This window comes from Schistocerca serialis, chromosome 3 (assembly GCF_023864345.2).
Source record: "Schistocerca serialis cubense isolate TAMUIC-IGC-003099 chromosome 3, iqSchSeri2.2, whole genome shotgun sequence".
NCBI lineage: Eukaryota > Metazoa > Arthropoda > Insecta > Orthoptera > Acrididae > Schistocerca > Schistocerca serialis.
Genome location: NC_064640.1, coordinates 145,528,102 through 145,546,391, shown reverse-complemented (window position 1 = coordinate 145,546,391; position 18,290 = coordinate 145,528,102). Strand labels below are relative to the sequence as shown.

The following is an 18,290-nucleotide window of genomic DNA, read 5'->3' as shown; positions in this document are numbered from 1 at the left end:
CCAACTGTCCATAATCTATCTATTAGGTACATTACGCATGTAGATTGTGAACAGCTGGGAATGTGGGTCTCACGGGGAGCGTGCAAGGGGTAAGTCCCTGCAGTCGCACTATTCATCTGTGTCCTCGGTAGCTCAGATGGATACCAGCATAGTAGCTCAGCGTGTTCGGTCAGAGGGTTTAGCTAGCCTTTGTAATAAAAAAAACTGAGTAATCGGATCAACGAAAAACCTGAACGAGTGTCATCGGACGTCCACCACGAACAAATTCAACGAACAATATAGAACAAAATAGAACAAAATGAGATAAAAAAAAAGGATGGATAGAGCGTCTGCCATGTAAGCAGGAGATCCCGGGTCCGAGTCCCGGTCGGGGCACACATTTTCAACTGTTTTCATCGAGGTATACCAACAACACCTGTCGGCAGCTGAGGGTTCCAACTAATTATCATCGGTCAATAATTACGTGAAATATTGAAAATTAAGTTTTTGCCACCCCTGAAGGCCGTTAGATAGGTAACTCGCAACTGGAACCGTGTACTGCGATAGTGGTTTAGTAATACAGATTATTACGTCACTTTGGCTTTAAAATCTGACGGTGACCCGACAAGAATACCGTGAATCATTAGGCAGCGACAATCTCTGAAATCACTGTATGAACAAGAATCTTACATCGTCAAGCAATTGTGTATTTTGAACCTGGAAAGAGTTCCGAAATTGTTTCAGCGCATATATTCAAGAGTTGTATACATCAGAAAAGTCTTCTTGTTCTTGTTTCATTTATTTCTCTATTTTGAGATTGGCTTGGCACACATTTAGGAAAGTGCTGAATGTTCACACCGTCGAGTCTTCTTCAGAGTACTCCGAGAACTCTTGCCTTGCTGAGAAAATCTGACCGACCGATGTAGCAGCCAGTCAGCTTCCTGTAACCGGAGAAGGCCTCTCTTCCGTGAAGAACCCTCCAGTTGTCTATGAACAGTACCAGTCCAGGAGACAGCTTGATCCACATTTCGCCTTCAGGCTTGCTTATTTCCGATGCCAGTATACGAATATCTTCGTAGAACTGTTTCACTTCTGCTGTCGGAACACTGCTGAAAGGTGCACGATCCAAAAGATTGAATCTGAAATGAAAAAAGTGCAGTGATTTTAAAAATAAAATTTACATTTAGCCCAAATAATAGGTTAAAAATGTCTTTTGCGTACAGAAATATTTCATTGAACTGTTGTCAATCTATCAAAACATTATAAGCGTCCGCGATGGGAGATTCAGCAACAACACTTTTAAAACCACTTCAATCCCAACTACAGGGGCTATGTTTTTTGAGAAAGGAAGAGATCTTCACAACATATGTTTACAAATTTTCAGCTATCACATTTTTATAGGTCGAGGGTCTGGTACAACCATCTGAAATTAAACTGTTCATGGATACTCCGTAATATCGAATAAAAAACTTATGTATACACGAAATGGATTCGCAGGTGTGAATATGGACAACCATCAGTTGTACACTACTGGTCATTAAAATTGCTACACAACGAAGATGACGTGCTACAGACGCGACAGGAAGAAGATGCTGTGATATGCAAATGATTAGCTTTTCAGAGCATTCACACAAGGTTGGCGCCGGTTGCGACACCTACAACGTGCTGACATGAGGAAAGTTTCCAACCGATTTCTCGTACACAAACAGCAGTTGACCGGCGTTGCCTGGTGAAACGTTGTGATGCTTCGCGTAAGGAGGAGAAATGCGTACCATCAAGTTTCCGACTTTGGTAAAGGTCGGACTGTAGCCTATCGCGATTGCTGTTTATCGTATCGCGACATTGCTGCTCGCATTGGTCGACATCCAATGACTGTTAGCTGAATATGGAATCGGTGGGTTCAGGAGGGTAATACGGAACGCCGTGCTGGATCCCAACGGCCTCGTATCACTAGTAGTCGAGATGATTGGCATCTTATCCGCATGGCTGTAACGGATCGTGCAGCCACGTCCTGATCCCTGAGTCAACAGATGGGGACGTTTGCAAGACAACAACCATCTGCACGAACAGTTCGACGACGTCTGCAGCAGCATGGACTATCAGCTCGGAGACCATGACTGCGGTTACCCTTGACGCTGCATCGCAGACAGGAGCGCCTGCGATGGTGTACCAACGACGAACCTGGGTGCACGAATGGCAAAACGTCATTTTTTCGGATGAATCCAGGTTCTGTTTACAGCATCATGATGGTTGCATCCGTGTTTGGCGACATCGCGATGAACGCAAATTGGAAGCGTGTATTCGTCATCGCCATACTGGCGAATAACCCGGCGTGATGGTATGGGGTGGCATTAGTTACACGTCTCGGTCACCTCTTGTTCGCATTGACGGCGCCGGCCGGGGTGGCGGAGTGGTTCTAGGCGCTACAGTCTGGAACCGCGTGACCGCTACGGTCGCAGGTTCGAATGCTGCCTCGGGCATGGATGTGTGTGATGTCCTTAGGTTAGTTAGGTTTAAGTAGTTCTAAGTTCTAGGGGACTGATGACCTTAGAAGTTTAGTCCCACAGTGCTCAGAGCCATTTGAATAATTTTTCGCATTGACGGCACTTCGAACAGTGGACGTTACGTTTCAGATGTGTTACGACCCGTGGCTCTACCCTTCATTCGATCCCTGCGAAACCCTACCTTTCAGCAGGATAATGCACGACCGCATGTTGCAGGTCCTGTACGGGCCGTTCTGGATACAGAAAATGCTCGACTATTGCCCTGGCCAGTACATTCTCCAGATCTCTCACCAACTGCAAACGTCTGGTCAATGATGGACGAGCAACTGGCTCGTCACAATACGCCAGTCACTACTCTTGATGACCTGTGGTATCGTGTTGAAGCTGCATGGGCAGCTGTACCTGTACATGCCATCCAAGCTCTGTTTGACTCAATGCCCAGGCGTATCAAGGTCGTTATTACGGCCAGAGTTGGTTGTTCTGGGTACTGATTTCTCAGGATCTATGCACCCAAATTCCGTGAAAATGTAATCACATGTCAGTTCTACTGTAATATATTTGTCCAATGAATACCCATTTATCATCTGCATTTCTTCTTGGCGTAGCAATTTTAATGGCCAGTAGTGTATAATGGATTGACGGCAATGGAAATTTGTGCCGGACCACAGTCGAACCCGGATTTCCCGGTTATCGCGAGCGGTCGCCTTACAATTAAGCTATCCGAGCACTACTCGCAGCCAGACCCATTAACTTTGCATCGTACTTCTGAATAACACAGCCACTGCAAAATCGTATTTACCCGCCGACACCGGGCAAGCAACTTCCAATTGAAATGTCTGCCCCGTACGGAAATATATGTAATGAATGTATGAGTACAGGTTGTAGACACATGGTTGATGACATATATAAGTTTGCGTCCAGCCGCAGGTTGTGCTCGGATAGCCAGTCGTGGTCGGGCACTCGGCCAGTGCACATCGCGCGGTGACGGGCCGTTGCGCGGGCATTGTTTACATCGCGAGCGGTGCCGAGGTGGGGAGCCGAGCAGCGTGTGGGAGCGCTGCTTACGTCTGTTTTCAAATCAAATGTGTGTGAAACCTTATGGGACTTAACTGCTAAGGTCATCAGTCCCTAAACTTACACACTACTTAACCTAAACTATCCTAAGGACAAACACACGCACCCATGCCCGAAGGAGGACTCGAACCTCCGCCGGGACGTCTGTTTTGTTTATAACTGTTCTAAGGACGTTTCAACAATTACCGCCCGCATCTCGTGGTCGTGCGGTAGCGTTCTGGCTTTCCACGCCCAGATTCCCGGGTTCGATTCCCGGCGGGGTCAGGGATTTTCTCTGCCTCGTGATGGCTGGGTGTTGTGTGCTGTCCTTAGGTTAGTTAGGTTTAAGTAGTTCTAAGTTCTAAGGGACTGATGACCATAGATGTTAAGTCCCATAGTGCTCAGAGCCATTTTTTCAACAATTACCAGAGCCAACAGCGTTCAGTGTGTTTTCGATAGCGATGCACTGCGGTCGATGGCGTTTGAAATTCACGAGTGGATTTTTGTAGATTTGAAATTGCCTGAAGATATAGTCGACACGTGTCAGTTGGACTTTGTGCAATACTCGTTATTTGTCAAATTTATTTCGAGTGACGCTTACGAGAAATTCGTTGAGGAGCATACTGGCATGAGACAATTTCGTTAAACTTAACTTTGTGCTCTGCTTTACGGCAGGTCTTGTGGGGGAAGCCTCGTCAGAGAGGTCCACCGCATGAGCGTCTAGGGAAGTGATTCCAGTGGTGGTTTCCCGTTGCATTCTACTGATGATGGTGAAATGATAATGAGGACAACACAACACCCACTTCCTGAGCGGAGAAAATCTCCGACCCAGCCGGGAATCGAACCCGGGTCTCTTGGCGTTTCGTCAAACAGACTGTAGTATTAGCAATGTCCAGATCGTGCCTTCGGGATACGGAGTGAGAACCGACAGGGTATTTAGTGTCCTGATGAGCTCACTGCACGTTCTCTGTCTCTGTACGGCGCTGTTTTGTCTGTTACCAATGAAAAATGGTCAAGTGCATATCTTTACCAAGTTAACACCGGTGTGAGAAGTATACGTAAAGACTTAAAAAAGCATATACCTTCGTATGTTGTCATTCGTGGCTGTCACGTGCAGGTAACTTACATGGGTCAACCTCCTACCTGTTCGATCTGCCATTCAACAGAACATCTGCAGATGAACTGCACACGTCGACGTCCGGTTCACCTTCCGCGGGAACGTCTTGCAGACGGTAGTGAAAGTCTTGTTCATTATTGAGTGAGGTAATCGCGGGGACTGTACCACAACCCTGGCAGCCGGAACATGTTAACGAAGCGGCAATGCCAGTACAGGTGGAAAGCAGTGAGAAAGGCATTCCCGATGGGATGGACAGCACTTCGGCCCCTCCATCCACACCAGGACAGTTACCGCTGGATACCGACACACAACAACTTATGTCGGCAGAAACTCTTCTACAAGCATTCACGTCTCTTTCAGGAGCAATATTAAATAGAAATAAAACCACAGTTTTGCCCATCAGAGGCGGTATCGGAGATATATCCCGTATTACCTGGTGCAATGTGAAAGATTGTCACAAAACTTCCGGTGTAACCTTTGAGGCCATCCCAGGCAAACTCCTGACGAAGAACTGGCCACAAATGCTTAATAAATTACCTACTGCTTTGATACTCCACTCCGACCGTGATTTTAACATACTACAGAAAGTTAAGACCATAGGGTTCGCCATTACAAGAATGATGAATTATTTGGCGCAAATTATCCCTATATCCGACCATCTAGCAAAGAGTATACAACAAGCGCTATGCTTGTTTCTTTTTAGAGGCACATTTTCAAAGTTCAATTTGATACATTAACTTTAACTACGTTCAAAGTTGGCCTTAAACACTTTAAGGTACACCAAAAATGTGTCACCCTGCCCGTAAATCGCATCAGGAAGAAAGTTCGTACCCGGAGGATCAGTATCATCACAAACCTCATCCAGCGGTGGAAGCCTCATAGCCTTGACCCACCCGTTGATATCACCGGCATTCCGTTTTATTACTTACATGTGCGACTGTACTACTTGGAACTGAGTCACATCCGACACAACATCGTCGATACCGGCAGTCTGACCAAAAGAAAACTTTATAACCTTCCTATGACAACAAACCACAGGAATCGTCTCGAAGACAAATATCAACATAAAAAAATGGTTCAAATGGCTCTGAGCACTATGGGACTTAACATCTGTGGTCATCAGTCCCCTAGAACTTAGAACTAATTAAACCTATCTAACCTAAGGACAGCACACACATCTATGCCCAAGGCAGGATTCGAACCTGCGACCGTAGCTGTCTAGACTGAAGCGTCTAGAACCGCACGGCCACAGCGGCCGGCTATCAACATATAACATGGAGTATACGAGTATGGTAGTATGGTGGAATTTGCATAGCGACATGTTACCGTCACGCATCATAGCCGACTGGTATTTCACAGTCAACGATAAAGTAGCAACGAATGACAAGCTACATAAGATAGGCCTTCATCCGACGCCCAACTGTGACGCATGCGGGAGAGTCGATACATTAATTCATAGGCTCACGTGCAGACATGCAGAAGAAATTACAACGTTTCTTCTTCAAAGAATGTCGGTGATAGACCGCATGACGCCCAATAGTGTAGACCTTTTAGAGATCATTCAGCCACACAAACTCAGGTATCCACGAGCAAAAAACAACGCTACAACGTGGATCATGGGGCACACAGCATCGTTTGTTACGCAGAATAGGCAAGCTAATTTCCTAGGTTATTACTCTTACATCGAAATTGAACACCTTAAAATAAACCAACATCGTGACTATAGGAGATTATTTGGAAATTTGTTGGACATCATAATCAACGGTTAAATACTTCAAATTCAGTATTTCGGATAGCAGAGGTTGACACTGTTCTATATATAAGAATCCTAGTTGCCTCCTGAGACTTTAGTTATTGTTGAAATGTTAGGATATTATCCTAGGCGCTTACCATTGCAGAAGGCAGTTTTATTTCCCATTTAATGTTCTTACATTTCCTGTCTCTCGCAGAACAGGAGAGCAAATTGGTTCAAATGGTTCAAATGGCTCTGAGCACTATAGGACTTAACATCTGTGGTCATCAGTCCCCTAGAACTTAGAACTACTTAAACCTAACTAACCTAAGGACATCACACACATCCATGCCCGAGGCAGGACTCGAACCTGCGACCGTAGCAGTCGCGCGGTTCCGGACTGAGCGCCTTCAACAATGAAGTGATAGTCATTCGTGTCATATAAGTTTCTCTGTTTACCACTTAGGAAAGAAGAAATATCAAGAAGAAATTTCATTTCATATATTGCACAACGGAGGGCTGCAAATAACACATACTTGTGTTAATTCTACTCACATCACAAATTGGAGATAATGTTTATTTTTCCTTCCTCATCAATGGAATTCCATCCTTTTCCGATTTCTTTTTTCAAATAGAATGTAATGATTTATTTGCAAGTACAGCTTAGAAGCTGGACGATAAAAAAAAGATTGCCTAATGGTAAGGCTAGCGCTAACGATAAGCGGGAAATTCAAGTTCCGGTCCGACACTAATTTTAATTTCCGTCATTCCATTATACAGCTGATGGTCGTCCATATTCGCAACTGCGAATACATTTCATGTATTTCATAACCGCTGTAGCGTTCTGACATGCGTCATTTTTCATAACAACACAGACACTACAGTATCGTACTTACGTATACAGTATACCAAAGGAACCTTCGAGGGCATACTCGTATGTGGATTTGAAAATGATGTTATGCAATGTAATCAGTCTTAAACGTACGGTCGATAAGTTTAAGTATGTGTATTAAAGTGGATGGGCAAAGTAAACGACAACAATCTGCTCAAAAACATTTAGCACCAGTTGTATATGTGCAAACATGTGCGAGCTTAGATTCGAGAGTAATAGGGAATTAAAGAATAAGTCATATGAAACTAAAGAATTAATACAGTACAATGTGATTGAGACGTTGTTGCACAAACCTTCCCTGGTTGACAGGCCGCCTTGCTGTAAAATGACAATGAGCGATTACAAGCGTTCTGAAACCGAATAGACCCCACCATAACGAAAATAACATATTTGATTAGGTTATTCATATTCCATTACATGATGGGAAGCAACGCGGCATGCTTTCTTCCAGAGTTCAGGAGAATTGTTAGTAGTCGGTCTTATTCAGTAGGAAAACTGCCCATCTTATCGAAAGAGCAGAGAATGAAAACCACCAAAATTATGCTGACTAGAGCCTTTACTTATAAAGTGGTTTTCGTAATTCGCGATGTAAATCTATAAAGCACATGACAACTGCCTGCTTCCGAACTAGATAACTTTTGAAACAGGCCCATAGCGCATTTTTTTCTTAATAAATGGTGAGCCACTAGCAATTGCTGTCTACATTTAAAGAATGGCGTACAGATGCAAAAAAGGATCTGTGATCCCAGGAAGGTATTCAGAAAATGAGGGGCGGATTTATCGTTATTACTATACTTAAGACAATTGGTAAATAAATGTGGAAAAGAAATACATAGATGATGATGATATTTGATTTATGGAGTGCTTAACTGTGCGGTTATCAGCCCACGCACAAATTCCTAATCTTTACAGAGTCCAGATTTACCCCTTTCACGATTGATGAGTAAATGATGCGGACAACACAAACACCAAATGCCGAGAGGAGAAAATCCACGACCCGGCTGGGAATCGAACCCAGGACCCCATGATCCAGAGACAGCAATGCCAGCCACTATACCACGAGCTGCGGACAGAAAGACATAGAAAGGGAGAAGAAACAAGAATAGAAAATGGCATCCGAGTATCTGGAACAGAGAAGATACACGGGTAGATGAGCAGCGAAGAAAAGAAGAGGAAAGTGAGATGAGGACAAAAACTCTTAGGTTCAAACATTTCAGAAGCTATTCGGTATGATGAAAGTAGTGTAAAGGAAAGTAGTTATTAAAATGGAGAGCAGAGATGGAGAGCAGTGATGAAGAGAACAGGGTGAATAAAAAAGTAAAAGGAAGGAAAGTTGCTGGGAACAGAAGAGAGAGAAAGAAGGAGAAAAGCTGCAGTTGAAGGACACCAGATATAACAGAAGATTAATGATGAAAAGTATTCCACAAATGACGTGGTAGAACGTACAGACACCAGATATAACAGAAGATTAATGATGAAAAGTATTCCACAAATGACGAGGTAGAACGTACAGACGAAAATGACATAAGAACATGGTAAAGGAAGAAAAAAATGGAGAACAAGAAGAAGGGAGAGGAAGACTGGATGATTTTGGTTTGCCAACTTCAGAAATAAGAGAAAATAAATTATGATTAGTGATAGAGCAACTTTAGACAGGAGAGAAAGTAAATTATTCGTTGATGTTAAGAGTGAAAAAGAATGAACAGAAATGATAAGCAAACATTTAAAATCAATGGTGAAGTAAAATCGCAAAATAGATCTGCTGGAGGGATAGATGCGAAAATAAATGCAGAAAATATACAAAAGAGGAAAGTGGAAGATATGATTGTCGAACAACAGTTTTCAGACATGTGTATGCAAAAGTAAGTATTATGAAGAAGCCACTTCGAACATCTAACGATACTTTCGTAGATCTGGAGGTAAAACACGTAAACAATAATATCAGTTTCAGGCCAGAATTTTTTTCTGGAGGAAGGAAAATTTTTCTTTATGTGGTTAATGCTCTTAGGTGATTTTTTAATGATTTTAAGTGCAAGAATTATACAAAAATATGTACCCATTTTGTACACTTGGCTTCATTTATGGACTAAAATAACTAATAACGAAATAATCTCTAATATAATAAACAGTGAAATGATCATTCGATAACTACCTTGCTAAACCACAACAATATTCAATTATACAGTGGAATACAGCGAACGAATCACATCCGTATAGTCAGGTGGTCACGAGCTGCTGCGCATTGCAACACTGACTTGCTGATATTTTCACAGTGACGCCCAACAGTTGGCAAGACTTGCGCATTGTGAGTTAACCAGCACTGCGCTCTCATTTAAATATATGGTCGAAAGAGTCAGCCTACACGAAATGTGAAACGAACCCTATCGTCCAGGACTGCGTACCACAGAGGGCGCAGATTCGCCACGAGATGGGGAAACTCACAGGCGTCTATTGTCTATTGAGGCCTAAGCGCTGTGGTGTGCGAGTGAGACAGACGATAACTTACGTCACAGGGAAACCCAGTACAAGCCGTTTGTGGGCAAGGAGACATAGCAGTGTTAAATATGGCTGACCTAAGATCGGCCATAAGGAGAAACATTTATGGAAACTATTTAATTCCGTAGTAATGCAGAGAATGAAGCCACAGTAATTTCAATCTACCATCCTTCATAAATTCTCATGGTGATTCCAAAAAAACTTGAATATTGATCGTATCTGTAATAGTTTAGGATTTACTGTTAAAGTGAAATGTACAAGTTTTGTAACAAAGACCTGAATACTAAAATCTGAACGCTTTGGTCGATCTTAACGATCGACATTTCATGTAGAAGCGCATCATTAAAATGACAGACCTTGTAAATATCAACTCTGTAACTTTATTTAGAACGTGAAAGTGGTCAACCTTTGATTGTTTAAATATGTTAAAATGAAAAATAATGTAGAATAAGCTGTAGCCAATCAGATCGACGGCTTCATGAAAGGGAACTGCCCTAGTCAGTTGAGCGAAGATATTCGGCGCGCGGGAAACGCGGCTGGGGACGGACAGTGCTGGTACAGACGCGGAAGCGGACAGTTCGGCTGGAGACGCCAAAGCGGACGGTCGGTCTTTAGGCAGCTACGAAGTGAAACCACTTAGAAAATTTCGCATTATGTGGTATCGCGGGACTTGGTCTCTGAGCGGTGAGCAGCCGGGCGCCTGGTGTGAACTTTAACTTTTCGTATAGTCAACAAGGTGGAGTATCGGAATTGTAATTCGCGACGAGATTGTGAATGGTCGAACTGTGTCAAATGGATATGCACTCGAGTGTACAACAACTCTAAATACGACCACTTTCGCTATTAGTTTCCTTTCTGAATAAACATTACTCTAACCAAATCGCAACTGTGTGGCCTACATCATTTATGGGTCGTTAATTTAGTTCCTTTAGTTCCCGATATTATTATTACTGTTATTATATGTTACATTAATTTTGTATTCCATAAACTTGCCATAAGCCAGACAATTTAGCCAACGGCTCACAAGTGTCTAATTTAGGGTGTGTAATGCGACACGGGCGGTTCAATCCCTAGACGAGTTTGAGCCAAGACATTTGGACGAAGAGAAACTGCATATGAGACCGAACAATTTGAGATGTTAGTTCGCAGCATGATGAAAAAGTTAAATATTCACAAATGTGTACTTCAGGTTTCCAGTGGGAAAAAATCCTCCTATTTCAGCTAAGACACAGTAAAAGTTAACGTACACAGTTGTAGCCAGAGGGTCTGAAAGGGATGTAATTATCACATGAGAGAAAAGAAAGCATATAAATTGCATATGTGCATGGGCTTGATTTTCACAGAATATCATTTCAAAATTATTTATCGCGCAGACATAGAAATTGTTGAGGATGACTCGTTAACTCGTCCATACTGTGGCGGTCGACTGAGGAAACTTTGATTACCAGGAATGCGAGTTCCTCTTGGTTACCATGAAGAAGGCAACGCATAACAAAAGGAAATTAAGGGCGACCAATGAGCAAACACAAAGCTAATAACGATAAAGAAAAAGTAGAAAAGAGAATGAGAAGGTGGTCTATAAAGGGGAGAGATAATGCCGAGCTAAGTCGTTCAAAGGAGTTATCGATGGTAGAAATAATCTTTGTGAGGGGCATAGTCATTATGGACTCATTCCTTCTATGTGATCGGACGGCCTCAGAATTACTTGAGGAACAGTTAAGGCTTCTCTGTTAGCTGCAGTCTTTCACAGCCTCCGGCAGCCCGTCCAATTACTGAGAAGCCACTCCCTCAGGTAGCAGCAGGAAAGCACCGGCATTATCTGGCGCCAAGTGAGCCAGCAAAACCTACCACTCTCTGATAAAGTATTAGCAGCTAGTGTCTCCCTACGTCTTGTGTGTTTTTGATGAAGGAGCTGGGTTATTATGACAGTTGCAACTGTCTGTATGCCACTAACAATATACAGTGGTTTAAGCTGCTTCCGTCTACCGACAGAGCTTGGAACAGGACATCCTCCTCTAGCATTACTTCTCCTCATCAGTAGTTGTCCATACCAGTATTATTTTTCGAATTTCTGGCAGGTCGGTATTATCTCAATTGTTTTATAAACAGTACGTTATACTTCAAGCTGAAATTTATGAAAATGTTTTAGTCTCAAGGTTATAATCGATAAATACTAGTTCTGAATGTACAGTTAATCTTTTTTAGAAACATTTGAAATTACAAACTACTGGCATACTTAAATTTTCTATTATTAATCACGCAATACTGTACTGGTTACTATGTTTATTTCTGGATTCATTTATGAAATAATAATCGAAAGGAAAAATGTAATAGAAACTAGTAGAGATTCATTTGTTAAGAAAAAGTGTAAACCCTTTGGAATACGGTTATTTCTGCAGTGTGGGAGAGTCGTAAGCATGCCTCTGATGTGATAGGACGTATTTTTGTATTTTGTGCGAACAATGTAATTTATGCTTTGTTAATGTGAAAAATCAAAAGCTTGCATGATATACTAAAATGTGAAAAAATATATTTATGTAAAAACAGAAATTCTGGAACAACACTCTTCAAATTTATTTAGATCAATTCAACCGTGAGGACCTAAAATGTGACATTTTCAGCTTCAATAGTCAGACCCTAGACATCACAACAACGTTTCACCAGGCAACGCCGGTCAACTGCTATTTGTGTATGAGAAATCGGTTGGAAACTTTCCTCGTGTCAGCACGTTGTAGGTGTTGCCACCAGCGCCAATCTTGTGTGAATGCTCTGAAAATCTGAATTTGCATATCACAGCATGTTCTTCCTGTCGGTTAAATTTCGCGTCTGTAGCACGTCATCTTCGTAGTGTAGTAATTTTAATGGCCAGTAGTGTAATTTACATTGCCGGCCGCTGTGGCCGAGCGTTTCTAGACACTTCATTCCGGAGCCGCGCTGCTGCTACGGTCGCAGGTTCGAATCCTGGCTCGGGCATGGATGTGCCGGATGTCCTTAGGTTGGTTAGGTTTAAGTAGTTCTAAGTCTACGGGACTGATGACCTCAGATGTTAAGTCCCATAGTTCTTAGAGCCATTTGAACCATTTTGTAACTTACATTAATTAGCTGTAGTCCAAAACAGGACATCCTGTGAAAATAAAATTTATTTTTCTGTACACTACGTACCTATTCCTTTTACTTAGAATAATGAGCGATCAAAGTTTTCGTTCTAAGACCGTAAAGTCCAGAATGAATCAATCAAGAAAAACCGTCGTGAGCATTGAGGCAATTATCTCACCTTCGCAACAGGTTGAAGATACACGTTTGATAAAACACCCTATCGTGCTGCGTGAAGAAGTCCGTAACTGCCTACTGCACATCCTCGTCCGACAGGAATCGTCGACCCTTCAATGACTTTTTTAGGGAACCGAACGAGCGATAATCGCATGGGGAGAGATCAGAACTATAGGGCGGGCGCTCGAGCGTCTCCCTTTTGAGTTGGCGTAACTTCTGCTATAGAGGGACGTGCGTTGTCATGAAGCAGCCGCACCTCTTGCAGTTTTCCACAGCAGTGATTTTCGACAGACATGCTGTCATATACACATTCCTCATTCTCCGATGGATGTATACCGGTGTTTGTCCTTCGGCATCCAAAAAAAGAATAAAAATACGTTGGTCATGTTGGACGCATTTGGAAATAATGTCGCCATAGTTCACGTTCCCGCATTTGCCTCACGCATGTCGGAAAGACAAAAAAGCCGTACTAATTCATTGGCTACATGTCGGTGCTTACCGCATCATGGTCGCACTACGTTGCATATACGCTGGAGCAACGCCTTCAAACGGAAACTTTTTCATCTTCCCCTGAATTAATTGGAATTTACTCACTGAAGTGCAGTTCAAAATCCATCACTACAGATATAATAACCAGTATGAGGCTTAACAAAAGAAAGAAGAAAGATTAAGAGCTAAACGTCTTGTCGACAACGAGGTCATTGTGAAACGTCCCCTTTGAACAATTCTACATGACTGTGCTTAAACTGACACACAATGTTTTTAGCGCAACGCAATCTGACTTTCAAAATTCCCTACTAAAGAATGGCCCTGACTAACATTAAACTATACCTTTCACAAATCACTTACCTCACAAAAACTTCGCTGCTCAAGCTACTGCAATACAGCGAGCGCCACTACTGCCAGATAAATGAAAGATTCAAACTATGGAAGGCACTAACTACTGATAGGGATAGTTAGCAAATGAAAGATATTAATAGAGAACAAACAATGTATTTACCTTGATATCATCATATACAAATATAGCAGTTCATGACAAATTTCAAAACTCCGCCATCTCTCTCCCCACATCCACCACTGCTGGCGGCTCACCTCCAACTGCGCAACGCTACGCGCTGTTAACATCCAGCTGCCCCTCTACAATGGCAGACAACAATGCAAACTAGCCACAGACTGCACACAGCACAGCCAGTGATTTCATTTTGAGCGCTACGTAACGTTGCCAATAAGAAAACATAAACAGCCTACTTACATAGAGAAAACATAAACAGCCTACTTACATAGAGAAAACATAAACAGCCTACTTACATAGCCCCCATGCTCCCCACAAAAAATTTTTACAAATGGTGTTGGGCACTGGCCAATACAGATTTGACAAAAAATTTTCACAATTACAGTAACAAAGATATAGAATGCACACACTTATTGAAACAATGTTGGTCAAAAGCTAAAATTTTTTCACAGTCCATAAAGATAGTCCTGATCATTCATCATAATAGTAATTACACTTTCTCATTAGTAAAAGAAATTGCACATAGAAGTAGTGGATTTCCATACAGTCTTGAAGAAGTAGTGTTGTCCTTCCAACGGAAAGACAGTGCTGACTCTCGACATGCTGACAGGTAATGGGCCACAACAGAGCAAACCCACTGCAGAGTCAGTCGAAGTTTTGATGAATATTGGTAGGTCATCACAGAGCAGACCCACTGTAGTCCTGGGTGAAATAATGGTATTGATGGATCATCAAAGATGTAGACCCACTGTAGTCCTTGTAGAGATAATGGTATTGGTGGGCCACCAGAGATATAAATATAGCAGTTCATGACAAATTTCAAAACTCCGCCATCTCTCTCCCCACATCCACCACTGCTGGCGGCTCACCTCCAACTGCGCAACGCTACGCGCTGTTAATATCCAGCTGCCCCTCTACAATGGCAGACAACAATGCAAACTAGCCACAGACTGCACACAGCACAGCCAGTGATTTCATTTTGAGCGCTACGTAACGTTGCCAATAAGAAAACATAAACAGCCTACTTACATAGAGAAAACATAAACAGCCTACTTACATAGAGAAAACATAAACAGCCTACTTACAATTGAAGTCGGACCACAAGCTCGGATTAGAAAAGGATGAGAAAGATCAGCCGCGTAATTCCTAGTATTTGCCGCGAGTGGTTTAGGAAAATCACAAAAATCTAAATTTCGATGGGAGATTTGAATCGCGGTCCTCCTAGTTACAGTTCCATTATGCTGACCACTGCGCCACCTAGCTCGGTTTTAATAAAATTATTCATCACAAAGTTTCGTTTCATTGTATCTGTACTCTTATTTTTCCGTGATCATTAAGAATTTTTTTTTTCGCTGTCATGGTTTGCTTGACTCCTTCCATTGTTTATTTAATTTTTTTTTATTTTGCCGCGCGGGGTAGTCGCGCTGTCTGGGACGTCTTGTCACTGTCCGAGCGGCTTCCCCCATCCGAGGTTAGAGTCCTCCCTCGGCCATGGATGTGTATGTTATCCTTACCGTAAGTTAATTTAAGGTAGATGAAGTTGTGGGTAAACTTAGGGACCGATGACCTCAGCAGTTTGGTCCCATAAGACCTTGCCACAAATTTCCAATTTTTTTCTTTTATTTTGCCTCTCTCTCGTGTTTGGAGCTTTTAGTCCATTTAACAAAGGAAAATTAGGGACAAAAATTGTGTAGTCACAAATTTTCGCACATGCTGTCCTGAACAACGTAATACAAATCCTGACAGGTGGGATGTGGCTGGGTCTGAAAGTCACTTTTTTCTCTTTTTCTTGAATAACTCGAAAACCGCAGATTTTACATTAAATTTCCCACGAAAGAGGTAATATTCATTTTTTCTCTTCTAGGACTAATAGCTTCCGCATTCAGAGTATGGAAAAATCGCAGATCATTAAAAACATTGTTCTAAAGATATAAAACTTGTGCTTATCTTTAAATCAGATGCGTTAAAAACAAATTGTAAATATGTATACCACTTCTAAGTGGTTGGTTGGTTGATTTGGGCATTTGCCTGAAGCGACTTAGGGAAATCACGTAATACCTAAATCAGGATGGCCGGACGCGTGTTTGAACCGTCGTCATCTCGAATGCGAGTCCAGTGTCCTAACCACTGCGCCAACTCGCTCGGTGATGTAAGAGGAGTATAGCCCTATTGAGGGGTAAATTGTGTTCCCTGGGTGTAACAAGGTGGAGGGGAGATGTATGTGATAGAAACGCAAGGGAAGATAGGTCACTAGATGGTGTTCAAGCGCTTCCTTCCTTCATAGGTCTTCAAACTGAAGACTCTGTCTACCCCACTACGTCACAAAAAGCAACTACAAGTTGTCTCACAAAGTTATGCGGACGCTGCACGTCTTATGTATCACTGACGATGCAGTGCGCAGATGTGCCCGGGGAGTGTTAATTTTGCACAAAATGCGTTAACAGTAGATGGAATGCAGATAGGAGCTACTAATAACACTAATTCAGGTAATGTATACGGACAGAATCTTCATAAATCTCCGCACATTGTTCTACACCGTTAGAAGAGAAAATAATTCTTAGTCATCCTGTACAACCATTTATAATGTTCTTCCAGGAAAGGTAAATATCCCCACTGTGAACTCTGCTCGCATTTCAGTTTACAGACGGATTATACTTCCCCAGAATTTCCTGCTCAGTTCTCTTGTGTGAATAAACAAAATCATTGAGTACATGTTTATATGCTGGAGTTATTTTCAGTTTATTTAGTACTTATTTGCAGTTGTTAAGTGAGTGACTCTGTAAGCTACGTACCTGTATGTTTAATTCGTGTGATGTTGTCAGTGACCTATGTAGCGTTGCTGGGAAAGGAATTGGATTGATAAATGTGGCACCTTGTTACTTTCTATCGTCGATAGCATATTGTAGGAGCCGTGTAATTGTTTTTTAGTCTCTTGGCGGTGATTTCATGAATGACCAAAAAGTTTCTGCACTTTTCTCACCATCAGTAGCGTTATTGGTAGGCTATATATCTTTTCCATTCAGATATTGCTAACACTTGTCGAGCGGGCTGCACTGAATGGAGCCACTGATTATATTCAAATCTAGAACAGTAAGCTGCTGTGGTGCATTGCTTGACTTGTACTGAAATATCTGAAGTTCCACAACACCTAGGCGACCTACTTCTATTGAAGTAGACCATTTGAGCCTCTGAGCCTCGTAAGATGCTAGCAGAGCTGAAGCGGGGCTCATACACTTGATAACCCTCGTACTGTACAAAGTATCCCAGAAAGTTATGGCGGGGACAATGAAATCGATATTTTTGAATACATATTGACAGCAAGTTACAAATGGTTAAAAATGGTTCAAATGGCTCGAAGCACTATGGGACTTAACTTCTGAGGTCATCAGTCCCCTAGAACTTAGAACTACTTAAACCTGACTAACTTAAGGACATCAGGCACATCCATGCCCGAGGCAGGATTCGAACCTGCGACCGTAGCGGTCGCGCGGTCCCAGACTGCAGCTTCTAGAACCGCTCGGCCACCCAGGCTGGCGGTTACACTTGGAAAAGGCTCTTTTGTGGTAGACAGTTGACAGGTCCACCTACTGAGCTTTTTCTCATAATAACTCACTTAACAACTGCAAATAATTACTCATTTAATAAACTGAATGTAACTCTAGTATATAAACAGGAGCTCAGTGATTTTGTCTTCTCACACAAGAGAACTGGACAGGAAATGCTGGGGATGTATAGCCGTCTGTAAACTGAGAAGCGGTGGGACAAATTGCCTTTCCCAGAAGAACACTACAGCTGCTGTGCAGGATGGCTAAGAATCAATTTGTGCTGTTTGAGGCTTTCCCGGCGCTGCATCTGCTTGATAGGTTCCCGGGACTTACGCCGGATAATATTGTAGAAACCGCACAATATTTCAGCGAGACAACTGCCCGCCATCTTCAGGTGCTACTGTCGCGTCGCTGAGAAACGCGCCAGTTTATATGCTGGCTTTCTAGAACAGCGCAGGCGCCAGCGGGGCATAACGTCATCGAAGACCAATCGTAGACAGCGTCGAATACCAGAGTCCTCTGCTGGAGAAACGGGTCGCGGTCTGCGGAAGCGCGCCGCGGCGCGGGAAAATGCGGCCGGGAGCGACGGACCCCGTTCGCGCGCGCGAGGTGTTGGCGCGCGATTTAAGCATCTACGCTAAGGCTTCCCATCTGCTTTGACTCGGTGCGGTTGCTAATCTGTGCCTGACG

General features: G+C 42.7%; 1 protein-coding gene across 1 annotated transcript in view; it reads right to left on the bottom strand.

Moving 5' to 3' along the window:
- Positions 1-759: 759 nt before the first annotated feature.
- LOC126471550 (trimethyllysine dioxygenase, mitochondrial) overlaps positions 760-18,290 on the bottom strand; it is a 497,242-nt gene continuing 479,711 nt past the window's right edge. The window contains exon 8 of the mRNA XM_050099777.1: positions 760-1,118. Coding sequence (XP_049955734.1) covers positions 851-1,118 — 268 coding nt within the window. The 3' untranslated portion in view covers positions 760-850. The remainder of the gene's footprint in view (positions 1,119-18,290) is intronic.